This window comes from Nycticebus coucang, unplaced genomic scaffold, assembly GCF_027406575.1.
Source record: "Nycticebus coucang isolate mNycCou1 unplaced genomic scaffold, mNycCou1.pri scaffold_60, whole genome shotgun sequence".
NCBI lineage: Eukaryota > Metazoa > Chordata > Mammalia > Primates > Lorisidae > Nycticebus > Nycticebus coucang.
The window spans coordinates 241,639-259,248 of NW_026515587.1; the positions used below are offsets into that span (position 1 = coordinate 241,639).

The window sequence follows — 17,610 nt, forward strand, 5'->3', positions numbered from 1 at the left end:
GTGTTACAGCCCCCAGACAGCAGCACTGGCAGAATGCCAAGGGTGAGATTTAGAACCTTTATTATTGGCCCTTTGCCACTAGTAATTTGTATAAATAAGAAAAATATTTTTACAAACTGAATCTTTGTCAACGGATAAAATTCTTGCCTTTTAAACCTTCAAATTATCAGTTTAGCTGAGTGAATAAGTGACTTCATAGTAAACTAGGATCCTGTTTGGTGGAAAGTGAGTTTTTGAGAGTAAGAGAAATTAAACAGAAAGGAGAATGACATTGTGTAAAGAAAGAATCTTGTGTGATAAATTTTGTCCTGAAACAGAATAGTTATGTAAGAAAGTAAAAGGCAGGGCAAAAGTTCAAGAAAGTTTAGAATGTTTGTAGATGGTCTGTGCAGGTTAAATGAAACTCATAAAAGAGAATTTATGAAAGAATTTACATGTAATCCAGTTAACTATGTATTTCCTTTAAAATCTTTTAACTTGTAAAAATAACTAATTGTATTGCGTCCTTTAATATGCAACATGATAAACAAGTAAATGTTATGTTAATTATAAAAAAAAAAAAACCTTCATATGTAATGTTACCTGTAAATCTACAAAACAATCCATGGTATGACAATGCAGCATTACAAGTTTTAAAAACGCTTAATGAATTAATTAGGCCTAAGAGATTTGTGACAGCTTTAATTTTAGGCATTGCAACTTTAATTTCTATAATCACTACCTTTTGCTGTAGCTACTACAACTTTAGTACAACAAATACATACAACATACTATGTCAATACTCTTGGCAATAATATAACTTTAACATTAATAACACAAGCTAATATAGATAATAAGCTTAAAACTAAATTAAATGTGTTAAAAAAGGTAGTCTTAACTTTAGATCAGAACGTTAAGTACATACAACAGAAACTACAAACAAAATGTCACTCAACATTTCAAGCCATTTACATTACACCTTTACCATATAATATATCTAACTCATAGAACAAAGTACAAACACATCTTCAAGATGTCTGGAAAAACAATGATATTTCTCACGATTTACATAGCTTACAACAAGATATTACAGCCCTAAGTCAAGCTCACTTGCCAGTAACTTCTCTTAATACATTAACCCAATCTTTAACTAATGGGTTTAAAGCACTCAATCCTCTTGACTGCATCCAGTATATTGTGCTCATAACCATTATTAGTTGTTTGTCATTTTATGTTGTGTTGTTGTTGCCATGTCTCATACAGTGTCTGTTTTCCTCTATTATCTCTATATGCCAAAAAGTCTTTAAACTGCGGTTTAAAAACAAAAAAGGGGGAAATGCCGCACCCACGGCATATAGCCGTAGTGAGGCAGTGCTGTCCGCGTTACAGAACGACGGGAAGGTGGTTTGTGCTCCCCGGAGCTTTGCCCCCAGCTGCCCCCAGTATGCACAGCATCAGAAATGTTGCCTAGCATACTCAGTTACCCGCTTAAGTTTAAAGATTGTGGCGTCTACTCATGTGTTTGTCATCCTGTACCAGAAGTCTGTTTGTTCTGATAAATTGTCAATATGTACTTTCCTAAGAATGAGCACAATGCACTACTAATCCAGATAGAGCACAGCCTTGTGAGCTGCTAAACTCAGTGACACCAACAATGAGCACATAAAGATGTTTTCCCACCAGTGAGCTAAGACGATAAGCCCAAGGACATGAAATACAAATTATCTACATAAGTTACAAAGTCACTGAAACACATCCACCCACCATAAAGTCCTGTTCAGAACATCTTGTTTCACCAATTGTCACGCATAATAAAAATCAATAGGAAAAATAATACTTGTCAAAGAATTTACTCTAAATCAAAATTATAATTATCAATAACAATAAGATCAAATAGTAAATGTAAAATTAGTCAAGCATTAAACATAAAGAAGATGTCAAGCTGTTCTAAAAAGATAATAAGAAACTGAGATAGGAGAAAGCGGGCAGAGTTCACTAATAACTGCCACCCTCCGGAAGCAGAACTTTAAAACATAACAATGCATGATAAATCACACTTGTAAACGCAAAGATAACCCGCACACGTAAGCAAAAAGATTGCATTATGTAAGCTCTGTAAAAATGTATAAATACCAACATGTATACCCAATAAATTCACAGCTGCTTCCTTCATCACATGCTGTGTGGCAGTCTGTCATTTTTCCTGCGCCGACCTCTCAACTTTCCTCGTTCCTTCTCCCTGCACTCCCTCGGACTGAAACCCACCGACTGAGCGGGCCGTAGCAGGTGGCGCCTCGAACAGGGACCTGAAGGACAGGCCACCGACTGAGCAGTCCGCAGCAGCATTGAATCTGTAGATTCCTTTGGGAAGTATAGACATTTCAACAATGTTGATTTTTCTCAGCCATGAGCATGGTATGTTCTTTCATTTGTTAATATCCTCTGCTATTTCTTTCCTTAGGGTTTCAAAATTTCCTTTATAGAGGTCCTTCACCTCTTTTGTTAGGTATATTCCTAGGTATTTCATTTTCTTTGCAGCTATGGTGAAGGGGGTTCTGTCCTTAATTAGCCTCACACCTTGGCTGTTACTGGCATACATAAAGGCTACTGACTTGTGGACATTGGTTTTATATCCTGAGACATTACTGTATTTTTGGATCACTTTCAGGAGTCTTGTGGTTGAGTCTTTGAGGTGCTCTAAGTAAAAGATCATATCGTCAGCAAAGAGGGAGACTTGGACCTCCTCTGCTCCCATTGGGATGTCCTTTATTTCCTTCTCTTGCCTGATTGTATTGGCTAAAAACAGAACTATGTTGAATAGTAAAGGCAATACCTGGTAACCTCCTCTTTATTGACCTAAAAACTTCTTATTCCATCCTTATGCCCAGTTTAAAGGTCAGGCTATTAAATTGTGATCATTCTGTCTTTTTGATTTAGGCATTGAAGGTTATTGATTTCCCACCAAAGAATGCTATGGCTGAGTCCCACAGATTTTAAAAGCTTGTGTCCCCTTGTTTTTTCCTTATTTCACTATTTATTTTTAAAATAGATCACAAAACCAAACTTTTGTTGCATTCTGCTATTGTACAAGCTCTAAATGCTGGCTCAGCAGCTGAAGGGCACTCTTTCATAGCATGTCTGAAATGTGAACAAAAGTCCATATAAAACAAATATTTAAATTTTTTCTATAGGAACACAGATAAAGGTAACCCCATATCCTAATCCTCTAAATTGCTTCATCTGTGCCAACCCTACTTTTACAAAAACATTTCAAAACTAGCAGTGATTCAGTTAAGTGGACCCCAAAATCCCTAATGCCAGCTAAACTCACAGTTAACAGCTACAGAATGATGTCTGCACATTATTAATGGCTGAAGGACACACTGCTGGGTGACCTTTCATTTCACTTTCCCAAGTACAAGACACAGGCAGAATGCCGACATCCCTCTCTTCTACTTCAGGTAGGACGTCAGGGTTCTGGATTTGTTCAGTTGCCATATCAGCCCTGACATCACATAGTAGACAGTCAAGTAGAAGCAGCAGCTACAGTGTAAGTAGCCAGGATTTCAAGGAGCATCCAGAAACACACATGCATTTCAGGCAGGTCACAGCACTCAACAATCTTATCAAGGCTATCACATACTCATCCCCAGAAGTAGATGGATGAATACTACTTCTCATCTGATTTAGGACTCTTGTGCAGAAGAGGCTTTACATGCACATAATCATTAGGATGTTACCAAATGACCCCTACACCCCGTCTTCACATAACACAGACAGACTTATTCACTGCACTCATCATCATCGTCATCAGAGCCTATCTGTTCCTTCAACATGACTTTTTTGGCAACAATATTAACTGCAAGCATGAAAGGTGATGCAACATACTATCTGCCTGGCTCAGCTACGATTTTCACTCCAGGGTCTGATGCAAAACACTTGTCCAACACTGGGCTGATTACACTGATGATCTCTTCCAATTTCAGCTTCACATCCTCACATTCAGGCAAACCACCACCAATACGAAGCAGTACGTGCTGAAACCAACCTCGGCTCCTATGTTAAAGACACAGCAGACACCAGAGACCACCTGCATGAAGGGCTCAGGATCATTACAGCCATTTCCTACATGGAAGATAATGCTGATAACATTAATATTTAGTGCTTTTTCTTATTCCACAAGAAATCTTCTGGTTTTGAGCATGGCACCAAATTTAACGGAGTCAAAAGGCTGCCTTGGAACCATCAGTGGCAACCAGCAAAGCCAACTTGGGGTTTGGTTGTTTTTTGGCAACTTTCATCAGCTTGACTGTGCTATCCAAAGTCATCGTCTGGACTCCATTATTGGCAGCACACTTAATTGGAGACACTTGTTTACAGGGATTTGCATAGATAATCCTCTCTAGAGGTACCTGACACTCTGCACCAATTGTATTTCAGTCATGCTAGCACAGTCAGATCCTGTCCCGATGGAAGTGAGGATCTTCACAATGGCTCTGCTGTCATGACATTTGACTGCATAAAACGGAGCAACAGAAGAAGAAGACTTTTGCTACTTTTGGGGTTTCCCCAAAATCCCAACATAGAAGGCATCCTTCCCTTCAGAAGAAGAAACATCATGAATGTTTCGGTCCCGAATGTCCTTGGGAGTAAAACCCTGTGTTTTTAGAATCCCACTGTGTACATCCTGAGACCAAAATTGAAATGTTCTCAGAGCATCCAGGTGCCATGGGTCAGCTCTATGGTCAAGCCAGGGTGCTGCCATTCCACGTGGTTATCAGTGCTTGGCTCCCACCCATCAGAGATGCCACCCAAGATGATGTCCAAGCAGCAGGCACAGGGGCAGTTGGCAGTGTATACAGGGACTGACTGACCTATGTTTCCCTGTTTTTCAAATTATTTCTTGATTTCTATGCTAATTTTGTTTTTGACTCAATAATCATTCAGCAGCACGTTGTTTAATTTCTGTGACTTTGCAAAGGTTTGAGTAGTTCTCTAGTGATTCACTTATAGTTTCATTCCACTGTGGTCAGAGAAGATGTACAGTATGATTTCATTTTTTTTAACTTCTTAAGGCCTTTTTGTAGCCTAAGGCGTGATCAATCTCAGAGAATATCTCATGCGCTGCAGAGAAGAATGTCTTATTCAATAGTTTTGAGATAGAATGTTCTGAAAATGTCTGTTAGGCCCATTTGATTAGAGTCTGCATTTACTTATACTCTGGTTTTATGATCTGTCCATCTATGACAGTTAGGTGTTAAAGTCCCCAGTAAACACAATCCTGCCACAGTTATCTTCCTGCTCTCTGGAACCCATGGGGATCGGTATATTCCAGATAAATGTAGTTTCTGGTAACTTGAGAATTCCTTTTAAAAATAGGCCTATCTCTTTTGTTCACACCATAACATACCACTAATTCTGTATTGACTTCATATTAATATTCAAATACACTGGTTAAAAGCAAATTAAGACAAAGACAGACTTCACTTACTATAACACAGTTTTACTGTTTTATAAAACAGCTTTTTAAATGCAGTGTACAATTTTAGTTAAATTGAAGTCAAAACACTTTTCTACTTCACCACAGTATTTTTTAAACTTTGAGTAACATACATTCACACCTGGACTTGTAACAGGGAAAACATGGGACCCACAGGAGGGATGTGCAAAGCCTCAGATTGCTGACAGCACAGCACACCAAGTTTAACTTCCAGTTAGGTTTTCTACCAGGTCATGTGCTGGTTTCTTGCAAATGCGGGTTGCTTGAGTTCCAGATGAGAAGTTTTCTTTATTTATTTCTTTACTTAACTTTCTTTTTTTTTTTTTATTAAGTCAAATACAAGAATACATTCATGCATATGTGGGATACAATGTGCTGATTTTTTTTTTTTTTTTTTTTTTTGTGGTTTTTGGCCGGGGCTGGGTTTGAACCCGCCACCTCCGGCATATGGGACCGGTGCCCTACTCACTGAGCCACAGCGCCGCCCAAATGTGCTGATTTTTTTATACAATCTGACATGTAGATCAAGCCAGTCCTCACAGCTTTCACCTCATTTACTTGATTATTATACCAAAACATCTATGTTCTACACTTGACACTTTTTTTTTTTTTTTTGGAGAACAGCCTTTTCATTTTATTTTATTTTATTTTATTTTATTTTTTTATTAAATCATAACTGTATACATTGATATGATCATGGGGCATCATACACTCGCTTCATAAACCATTTGACACATTTTTATCACAGTGGTTAACATAGCCTTTCTGGCGTTATCTCAGTTACTGTGCCAAAACATTTCACATTTGACTTGCACCCTTGTCATATGCTCCATAGGTGAGATCCCACCTTTTACCCTCCCTCTGTCAAAGCTCTCCCCTCTCCTTTCTTCCTACTGCATTTCTCTCCTACATCTCGGGCTATAGTTGTGTTCTATCGTTCATAAGAAAGTGTGACTAGGGCGGCACCTATGGCTCAAAGGGGTAGGATGCCAGCCTCATATGCCAGAGGTGGCAAGTTCAAACTCAGCCGAGGCCAAAAATTGCAAAAAAGAAAAAGAAAGTGTGAGTAAATATAAGTAGGTTTCATAGAAGTACTGAGTACATTGGATATATTTTCCTCCATTCTTGAGACATTTTACTCAGGAGAATATGTTCCAGATCCCTCCATGTAAACATAAAAGAGGTAAAAGCTTCATCTTTTTTAAGGCTGCATAGTATTCCATGGTATACATATACCACAGTTTATTAATCAATTCATCGGTCAATTGGCACTTAGGCTTCTTAATAATCTGGTACAAATATATTTTTTGAAAAGTAACTTTCAAAATTACTTTGGTCTTTTGAATATACTCCGAGTAGGGGAATTGTAGTGTCTAATGGCAGGTCTGCTTTATTTATCTGGAAGCTGGTATGTGAGGTGCATACATACAGTAGAACCTTCAGGGTTGACCAACTCCCTACATTGCCTCCTTAAGTTGACTTAATTTTCATAGACTGGACATGCACCACATGTACGTGTCAGTACAGTAGGTCTAGTTCTTGACCAGTTGACCAGTTTTTTACAGTCCCTTGGGTGTTCTGTTCAAGTCACTGAGGGTCTACTGCATTCAGGATTATTGTAACTTCTTGTTGAAGTTTTCCCTTTACCATTTTAAAATAACCATCTTTGGCTTTCTTTACCTTTGCTAATTTAAAGTCCATTTTATCTGATATGAGAATGGCTATGCCTGCTCTCTTTTGGTTTCAATTTGTGTGGAATACTTTTTTCCACACGTTCACATTGTATCTGTATGCATCCTTGTGGCTCCAACATGTTTCCCGGAGAAAACAGATACTTGGATTGTGTTTCTTTATCCATTCAGTCAGACTACACCTTGTGAGTGGTGCATTTAAACCATTAAGAGATACAATTGATATGTAGGATGCTCTTCTGTTCATGGTGTTGGGTAAGACCTTGTACTTTTTTCCCTTTTGTGCTATTATTCTATAAGAGTTGTGAGCTTTACTTTTTTGGGTGATTTTTACATTGGTGGCTATCAATTTTGCTGATTCATGTATAATGCAGTTTTGACTACTTTCTGCAAGGCAGGTCTGGTCGTGACAAATGCCCCCCATGCTTGTCTGGAAAAGCTTAATTTCTACATCAAATATGAAACTTAGTTTTTCAAGATACCAGATTCTAGGCTGGTAGTTGTTCTGTTTAAAAACATTAAAGAGGAGACTCCATCCCTCTGGTTCATAAGATTTCTGCTGATAAGTTGTTAGTCTGATGGCTTTTCCTTTGCAGGTCAGTTATAGATTACACCTAGATGCCTGTAGAATTTTCTCCTTCATTTTGACTTTGGCCAAGTTGATTATCATGTGTCTCGGAGATGCGGCATATGCTATAAGACTTTCCAGAGTTTGATGACCATCTTGTATCTAGATGTCTGGATCTCTGGTGATACCATGGATGTTTTCCTCAAAAATTCCCTTGAATAGATTTGTGTACAGCATGGAAATGTATGGATTATCTGAGATTTCTCTCTGCCCCCTAAGCTTTTCACATTCAATAATCACTAAATCATGTTGACTATATTGCTTTTCTTCTTCTGCATATTTCTACTACTGCTGGAGGGTTAAATATTAATACATTAAAATACATTGATAATTCCTAGTTTAGCATGTGCTCTTAATGCATCATTCTCATAGGGAAAACAAACTAACAATTATCATTGTTATTTCATAAATGAAAAAAATACTTTAAGAGAAACAAATAAAGTCACAATGCCAAGAAAAATACCAACATTTAAAAATAAAAATAAACTAAGCTCCCTATTTTTCTATATTTTACCATGGATGGGTAAAACCTCATAATAGATTGAGAGCAAGAATTGGTGCCAAGGTAACTGTGGCTTTGACTACCAAAAAAGCTTTCTTTGTCTCCTAATCTCTTCATGTGTTTACCTTCCTCCTATCCCCTACACGAGGCCTCAGAAAACTACAGACAACATATAAAAATTCATCCTGGCATGCCTTTATAAGTAACATTTATTGGAATAAATTCATATCTATTTGCTTACATATTATTGATGACTGCTTTCACAGAACCATGACAGGGTTGAGTAGATGTGACAGAGATAACCAGCTGAGCTAAAATATTTACTGTCTGGCCCTTTGAACAAAAACCTTGCAAGTCCTTGCTTTAGCTCATAAACAGAGCTCTCTAATACTCAAATCTGATCTGTGACTCCCTTGCTCAAAATTCACCAATGAATCCCTACAGCAAACTTTACTGGCTCCATACATAATAGCCATTCCATGTTCCCTCTTGCTAGAGAAACACAATCCTATATGGATATTTATCATCCCCAAACCCTTCCCCATCTCCAAAACCAGAAATAATTATTCTAAGTTAATCTTCAGTCCCAGTGAATTGTTTAGGGATGAGCATATGACGTACCCCAGCCATCAAAATCTAACAGGAAGTCCCCTGCAAGCATGTGAGTTTTCTCTCCATTTAACTGAAACATGAAGAAAAGCAGGCCTTCCAACCATGAAACATCACCTTACGGGAAAACAATGTTTGGAGTTACTGCTAATTAGGCAACCATGAAAGGAGACATGAACAAAACACCAGCAACAGCACAGCAGAAAGAGGGACAACAAGGGGGATGCTGAGGATGTGCACTGACCCCCCCCCAAACAACTCTGTTTTCTGTGGTTTTAGCCACTGTTGGTTAGGTCATCTTCAGCATGGATGGAGTGTGGGAACACAACTACTGTGCATTTTACAAGGGTACATGTTAAATTTACTAAGTGTAGAGTATAAAGGTCTTAACACAGTAAGAAAATGTGCTGAAGGCTATGTTAACCAGTTTGATGAAAATATTTCAAATGGTATATAAAATCAGCACATAGTACCCCATAATGGCATTAATGTACACAGCAATGATTTTTAAAAAATGCCCACGACCTACAGAATAAGATCTATTCATTTCTATACTACTAAAAATGTGTGAGTCAGGTATTCACCTCATTCCCAGCAAAACTGAACCTCTCAGACATTGGGCAAAGCCACTTATGCACATCAGATTTTGCACTTGCTCTTCCTTCTGACAAATATGTAATCTGGTTAGATGTTCCTTCTACAAGCATCCATATTTTGCCTCTTTCTCTGGAAGACTGCTGTTCACCCTACCTGCTTACCTTATATCCTATTCATTCCCTTAAAGCTTTAATTTCTCTGCATGGACTTAAAAGTGGCTGGCATAAACATAACATAATAAATACATAAGGAATGATATAAGCATGTGCTCGCACACAGTAAACCATGAAGAAAGTACTAAATAATTAAAGTGACAATGATAATAACTAGCTCTTTACTCGGCTCCACAGCACAGTGGTTATGGTGCCAGCCATATGCACAGAGGCTGGCGGGTTCAAATCCAGCTACACAATGACAACTGCAACAAAGAATTAGCCGGGCATTGTGGTGGGTGCCTGTAGTCCCAGCCACTTGGGCCGCTGAGGCAAGAGAACTGCTTAAGCCCAAGAATTGGAGGTTTCTGTGAGCTGTGATGCCATGGAACTCTACCCAGGATGACACAGGGAGACTCTGTCTCAAAAGAAAGAAAGAAAGAAACAAACAACAACAAAAACCCCAACTAGCTTCTGATATTATTTATTTAAATGTTTGTCTTCTACAACATTAGAAAAACACTTAGTACATAAAAGACACTTGATAGTTATTTGTTAAACGGGCAAAGGAATAAAGATTATTTCCTTAACAATTTTGTTCATCAACCTCAGGAATTAAATAGGAAAGGATATATTCGGAGCACCTTACAGGCCAAAACTATGTCTATTCCATTTGTTTTCTTTGAGACAGTGTCTCACTCTGTCACCATGGGTAGAGTGCAATGGAGTTGTAGCTCACAGTAACCTCAAACTATTACCTCAGCCTCCTGAGTAGCTGGGACTATAGGCACTTACCACAACTCCCAGCTAGTTTTCCTAGTTTTAGTGGATATGGGGTCTTACTTTTGCTCAGGCTGGTCTTGAACTTCTGAGCTCAAGTATTCTGCCTGCCTCAGGCTGCCAGAGTGCTAGGATTACAGGCATGAGCTACTGAGCCCAGTCTACTCCATCTTTTTCTTCTACAACTTGAGAAACCTGATACAGAAGTTATTTCAGAAAGATACACTACATTATAGTTTAGATTGCATAATGCATTTGATGTCACATTGAGGTAGCCTAATAGCACTTTTGTTACTATGAAACATTTTTGTACTTTGATTATACTTTGTTTACTCAGAGTTGGGAATTTGGAATATTTATGAGGCAAAACCTCTAGCGAATGGTAACAGAGTATCTTCTTCTAACACAATTATGGTTACCATGATAATTACCTAGCACACAGAAGAACACACCTTATTCTAACCAAGTAAATATACCTTATTACATTTCAATTTTTGGTTAATGAAGTCAATAATAATAAGATCTTGTTGGTATAAGAATATATAACTTGTGCTTCTCAACAGGGATTGCCCTTCTGACTCGCCTACCCAGAAGGTACCATTAAGAAATATTCACTTATTGGTGTTAGCCCACACTGGATATGTTTCGTAGTTTTATGCCTATTTATGGTACCACAGAGGTATTGTTTATTGTTGAGTTCCCAGGTTTAAAGACAGTATGTTTTTAGAGACGGATAGCACTATGTAATACAGTGAACCTTTAAACAACAGGGGTGTTGCCTGCAGCATCCACTTACATGCAGATTTTCTTTCACCTCTGCCACCTGCAGACAGCAAAACCAATCTCTCCCCTCCCTCCTCCTCAGCCTATTCCATATGAGGTGGAAGTCCCTATGATTATCCTCTTCCACTTAATGAACAGTAAATATACTTTTCAATTCTTTCTTTCTTCTTAATGAATTCTTTCCTCTATCTTTATTGTAAGAATACAAGATTTTTTCTTTATTGTGAGAATCAGGTAGCTAACACACACAAAAATATGTGGTAATTGATTGTTTCATTCACTAAGGTTTTCAGTCAACAATAGGCTATTAATAGTTTGTAGGGAGCCAAACATTATACATAGGTGGATAATCCCAGCACTTTGAAAGGATGGGGAGATTGCTTGAGACCAGGAGTTTGAGACCAACCTGAACAAGAAAACAAGATTCCAACTCTATAAAAATTTTAAAAATTAGCTGGGCCTGGTGGTATATGTCTGTATTCCCAGCTATTCAGGAGGCTGAGGCAGGAGGACTACTGGAGCCTGGGAGTCTGAAGTTGCAGTGAGCTATGGTGATGCATCCCTGGCCAACAGAGGAAGATCCTGTCTCCCCCCCAAAATGTTATATGCAGATGTTTGACTATAACCCCCACAATTTTTGAGGGTAACTAGTAATTAATATTCTTTTACTGAATGTAAATCCCTTATTACAAAAATTAAATTGAGGATTTATTTTATTAACAAGTTCAACTCATTACAGTGTGATGATAGCAGAAATTTTCAACATTCTAACTTGCACATCTTTTTTCGTATTTATGCAAAATCTCGTATAAGATCTTACAGGCCAAAACTAATTAAATTAATTGTTCTCAGACAATATTATACTGGATTCTAAGTTATCTGTAACTGACTTAATAAACAATTCTAAACTCTAGGCTTGGAAGAAAGAAATGAAGAAAAAATACATAAAATTTACACTTTTTTTGTAACTGCTCCTTTGTGTTCAGAACTTACTACTCTTACTAAGCTAGGACAACCCAGAGTAATCCATTATCAGAAGTCTTACCTTGTGTAGGAGTTATAGGTTTAATTTTTGCCTTGTATTCCAAAATTTTCTGTTGAATGCTATGTATAAAGAATAAATAGAATTATAGTTTTAATACTGATATGAAATACATTACCACATATATTAAATTATTAGAGTATTTCAGAAAATATAAGAGCTGACATCAGAATGTTATCCCATACAAATCAAATTTGTAAGCTCTATGAAATTCTTATACAGATTCTAAAGAATAAAGAAAAAAAGCAAGGTGAAGTACTCATGAAGTGAGGGCAGTACAGCTCATTACATTGATTAGAATTAGCTTGAAAAAAATGGAAAACTTCCTGAACTCGGAATAAGTTCTACCTTTATAACAAATAGCTAATTGTTCATGGCAAAACTGCTTCTTTAAGGATCAATAATTTTTTTTTCTAAAAATAAGGATTTTATGACCTTCTTTAACTAGGTTGTTATGATGATTTACTGAGACAAAATTTTTAAATGCTCAGAGAAACAGGAATACAATGGAATACATTGCTCCTAAAATTTATTATTGAAACTGTCATAGAATCCCACACAAACTACCATCTGTATTTTTCATAGGTTGTAATAGTCTTTTTTTTTTTTTTGAGACATTGCCTCACTAAGTCACCCTGGGTAAAGTGCCATGGTGTCACAGCTCACAGCAACCTCAAACTGTTGGGCTTAAGTGATTCTCTTGCCTCAGCCTTCCAAGTAGCTGGGACTACCGGTGCCCGCCACAATGCCCAACTGTTGTTGTTGTTGTTGTTGTTGCAGTTGTCACTGTCATTTTGGCTGGCCCGGGTGGGATCCAACCGGCCAGCCTTGGTGTATGTGGCTGGCATCCTACCCACTGAGCTACGGGTGCTGGCCCCATAGGTTGTAATATTCTAATGTTGCATTTTCCAGTACACGTTCATTAAGTCCTACTTTTTCGGATATTGGTTGTTTTCTACTGTGTGGCTTATAAATCAGGTTGATAGCACACGAAGCAAGAATAAGATGGAGTTAGTCAGGCTAGGGCTGACATGACACAGACGGTCTGGCTGGTTATGTCCTGTGTGACCTCTGATTATGTCCTATGTGACCTTTTCCTCTTGTCTCCCATCCTTGTTGTCTTGTAAATATGGGTTTAAACTAACATTGTATATCTTGAATAGCTTAAGGCAATGTATTAAAGAGATTAACTTCTGAATTGGAATGTTGTTATATGGATCATGGGTTATGTCAATTATTGTTTGTTACAGATCATTGGTTATGGTGATTATTGTTATTTGAAATAAGTATTAATTACTGCTGTTTAATATAAGGATCAGTATGATTCTTTCCTTTAACTTTTACGTATAAAACTGTGATTTTGGAATATATCATATCAAAAGAAGCAAAAACAAAGACCAGATCCTCTCAATACATGCAGAAAAAGCATTCAATAAAACCCAGCATAATTTTCCTTAGGGTTATTAGAACACTAAAGAATACAGGTATAGGTGGCACATTTCTTAAACTGATCAAAGCTATCTACCACAAACTCACAGCTAGTATTATACTCAATGGAGCAAAACTGAAATCTTTTCCACTTAGAAATGGAACCAGACAAGGTTGTCCTCTATCGTCACTACTAATTCAACATAGTGCTGGAAGTTCTAGCCAATACAATCAGGCAAGAGAAGGAAATAAAGGACATCCAAATGGGGGCAGAGCAGGTCAAACTCTCCCTCTTTGCTGATGATATGATATTATACTTAGAGAACCCCAAAGACTCAATCACAAGACTCCTGGAAGTGATCAAAAAATACAATAAGGTCCCAGGATATAAAATTAATGTCCACAAATCAGTAGCCTTTGTATACACCAATAACAGCAGCCAAGACAAGAAGACAATCAAGGACACACTTCCCCTCACAGTAGTTTCAAAGAAAATGAAATACCTAGGAATATACCTCACAAAAGAGGTGAAGAATCTCTATAAAGAAAATTATAAAACCCTAAGAGAAGGAACAGAAGAGGATATTAACAAATGATAGAACATACCATGCTCATTGCTGGGGAAAATCAACATTGTTAAAATGTCTGTACTTCCAAAAGCATTCTACAGATTCAAGCAATCCCCATTAAAATACCAACATCATACTTTCAAGACTTGGAAAAAATAATTCTTTGTTTTGTATGGAACCAGGAAAAATCCTGTGTAGCTAAGGCCATCCTTAGTAATAAAAACAAACCTGTAGTACATTAGGCTGTACTACAAGGCCATATTGATCAAAACAGCATGGTACTGGCACAAAAATAGACATATAGACATTTTGGAACCAAATAGAAAACCAGGAAATGAAACTAACATCTTACAGCCACCTGATCTTTGATAAACCAAACAAGAACATACACTGGAGGAAAGAATCCCTATTCAGTAAATGGTGCTGGGAGAACTGGATAACCACACATAAAAGACTGAAACTAGATCTTCACTTTGCACCACTCACTAAAATTTATTCAAGATAGATAAGAGATCTAAATCTAAGGCATAAAACAATAAAGATCCTTGAAGAAAATACTGGAAAAACACGTCCAGGTATCTGCCTGGTAAAAGACTGTATGAAGAACACTTCAGTGGCAATTGCAACAGCAGAAACAATAAACAAATGGGACTTAATTAAACTCAATAGCTTATGTACAGCTAAAGGGACAAAAACAAAAGCAAATAGACAGTCTTCAGAATGGGAAAAGATACTTGTATATTATGAATTGGACAAAATATTGATAACTAGGATCTACAGAGAACTCAAATTAAGCAACAGAAAAAGAGTCAACAATCCCTTCTATCAATGGGCCAAAGAGATAAACAGAACCTTCTCTAAAGAAGACATACAAATGAGAAAATAACAAACATATGAAAAAATGCTCATCATACCTAATTATTTGAGAAATGCAGATCAAAAACACTCGGAGATATCATTGAACCCCAGTGAGAATGGCCCACACCACAAAGTCTCAAAGCTACAGATGCTGATGTGGATGTGGAGAGAAGGGAACACTTCTACACTTCTGCTGGGACTGCAAACTAATACAACCTTTTGGAAGGAAGTATGGAGAACCCTCAAAGAACTCAAACTAGACTTCCCATTTGATCCTCCCATTACTGGGTACCTACCCAGAAGGAAAAAAAAAATCGTTTTACCATAAGGACACTTGAAGTAGACTGTTTATTGCAGCTAAATTTACAATCGAACAAAATGGAGAAACAGCCTAAATGCCTCCCCAACCCAGGAATGGATTAAGCTGTGGTATATGTATACCATGGAATACTATACAGCTACTAAATAAGATGAACACTATATATCCTTTTTACTAATTTGGATGGCAGTGGAACACATCCTTCTTAGTAAAGCATCACAAGAATGAAGAAGCAAGAATCCAATGTACTCAATTTTGATATGAGGACAATTAATGACCTAGTACATGTTTTGGGGTGGGAGAATAGAGGAGTGGAGAGAGGGAAGAAGGGGAAGGTCACAGTGTTTGGAACACCTCTTGGGGGAGGAACACATTTATAAGAGGAACTTTGCTTCACAAATGCAATTAGTGTAACCTGGGCCTTTATACCCTCACTGAATCCCCAACAATAAAAAACTGTGATTTTGGAAATAGAAGAACAGAAAAGTCTTGAAGAGTCTACTCTCACTCTTCTCCACAATTAATGGACTTCTGACAAACAAAGTTTGATGCAACTATCCCCATCTCTGCATATTGGCTGACAGTGACAGGTGGCCAAACTCTCTTCATCCAGTAAGAAGGTCATCTCAGCTGTTTCATAGTTTTCAACAAAATTTATTTGTAAATACATGAGCTCACTAAATTAGATAACATAAAGTAAATGTCCCCCATTATAATGGTAGAAAACTAATAGATGTCAAGATCTGGTTTGGATTCCTACTATTCTCTCTCTACCTAGTACCTAGTCAGACTCTGAACCAGCAGATATTTGTTAGAATGGTATTTAATCTCCATGCTCATCTCAAATTGATGTGGAAGACAAAAGAATCCTGCTTCTTTAAGTTCCATGAAGGAGATCAAAATTGACACTTTCTCATTTCTGAAATATACCAACAACACTTTGCACACAACATCTGAGGTGTTATTCAGCTCCATGCTCATTTCATAGATCATCTTACACAAATATTTCAGCACTATTGGGTGCTGCCCATTTTGCTTTGACTCATACTATTAGAGTTTGTCAAACAATTCAGTGACCATTCAAGAACTGCACAAAATATGGAATGTCTCAAGAAACTGCACGTGACCTTTGCACATGAGTCATAATCTTCTCTGTATTGTTTCAATTTTATTATACATGCTGCAAAGTAAGCACAAAGTTCTACTTTTGTATGTAAGTATTTTGTTTTTTGGGGGGGATTCATTGAGGATATAAAGAACCTGGTTACATTGATTACTTGTGTCAGATGAAGACCCTCCAATAATAGTGTTCCACCCCCAAAACTTGTAAACCCCCCCATGACTCCCACCCCCTCCCTTTCTCTGTTCTTCCCATCCTCAACCCCCCACTGTGTGCTAGGTCACTAATTATTCTCATATTAGAATTAAGTACATAGAATTCTTGCTTTTCCATTCTTGTGATGCTTTGCTAAGAATAATGTCTTCCACTTCCATCCAGGTTAATACAAAAGATGTAAAGTCTCCATCTTTTTTAGTGGTTGAATAGTATTCTATGATATACATGTACCACAGTTTTCTAATTCATTCCTGGGTTGGTGGGCATTTAGGCTGTTTGCACATTTTAGCAATTGTAAATTGAGCTGTGGTAAACAGTCTAGTGCAAGTGTCCTTACGGTAAATAGACTTTTTTTTTTCCTTCTAGGCAGATGCCCAGTAATGGGATTGCAGGATCAAATGGGGAGGTCTAGTTTGAGTTCTTTGAGGGATCTCCATACTTCCTTCCAAAAATGTTGTACTAGTTTGCAGTCCCTCCAGCAGTGCAAAAGTGTTTCCTTCTCTCCACATCCATGCCAGCATCTGTAGTTTTGAGACTTTATAAGGTGGGCCATTCTCACTGGGTTTAGGTGATATCTCAGGGTGATTTTGATTTGCATTTCTCAAATAATTAGGGATGATGAGCATTTTTTCATATGTTTGTTGGCCATTCATCTGTCTTCTTTAGAGAAGATTCTATTCATCTCTCTTGCTCTGTGTTATAAAGGATTCTTCATTCTTTTTGTGCTTATTAATTTGAGTTCTCTGTGGATCCTAGTTATTAAGCTTTTATCTAATTCAAAATATGCAAATATCCTTTCTTATTGGGTAGGTTGTTTATTTGCTTTGTTATTGATTT

At 37.5% G+C, this 17,610-nt stretch overlaps 1 protein-coding gene and 1 non-coding gene across 2 annotated transcripts in view; both read right to left on the reverse strand.

The window, feature by feature from the left end:
* LOC128579506 (putative ankyrin repeat domain-containing protein 20A4) overlaps positions 1-17,610 on the reverse strand; it is a 70,973-nt gene that overhangs the window by 40,629 nt on the left and 12,734 nt on the right. Inside the window, exon 6 of the mRNA XM_053581567.1 lies at positions 12,267-12,325. Coding sequence (XP_053437542.1) covers positions 12,267-12,325 — 59 coding nt within the window. The remainder of the gene's footprint in view (positions 1-12,266; positions 12,326-17,610) is intronic.
* LOC128579519 (U6 spliceosomal RNA) lies at positions 16,530-16,632 on the reverse strand. Its single transcript, XR_008378177.1, has one exon. It is a non-coding gene; the product is annotated as a U6 spliceosomal RNA (small nuclear RNA).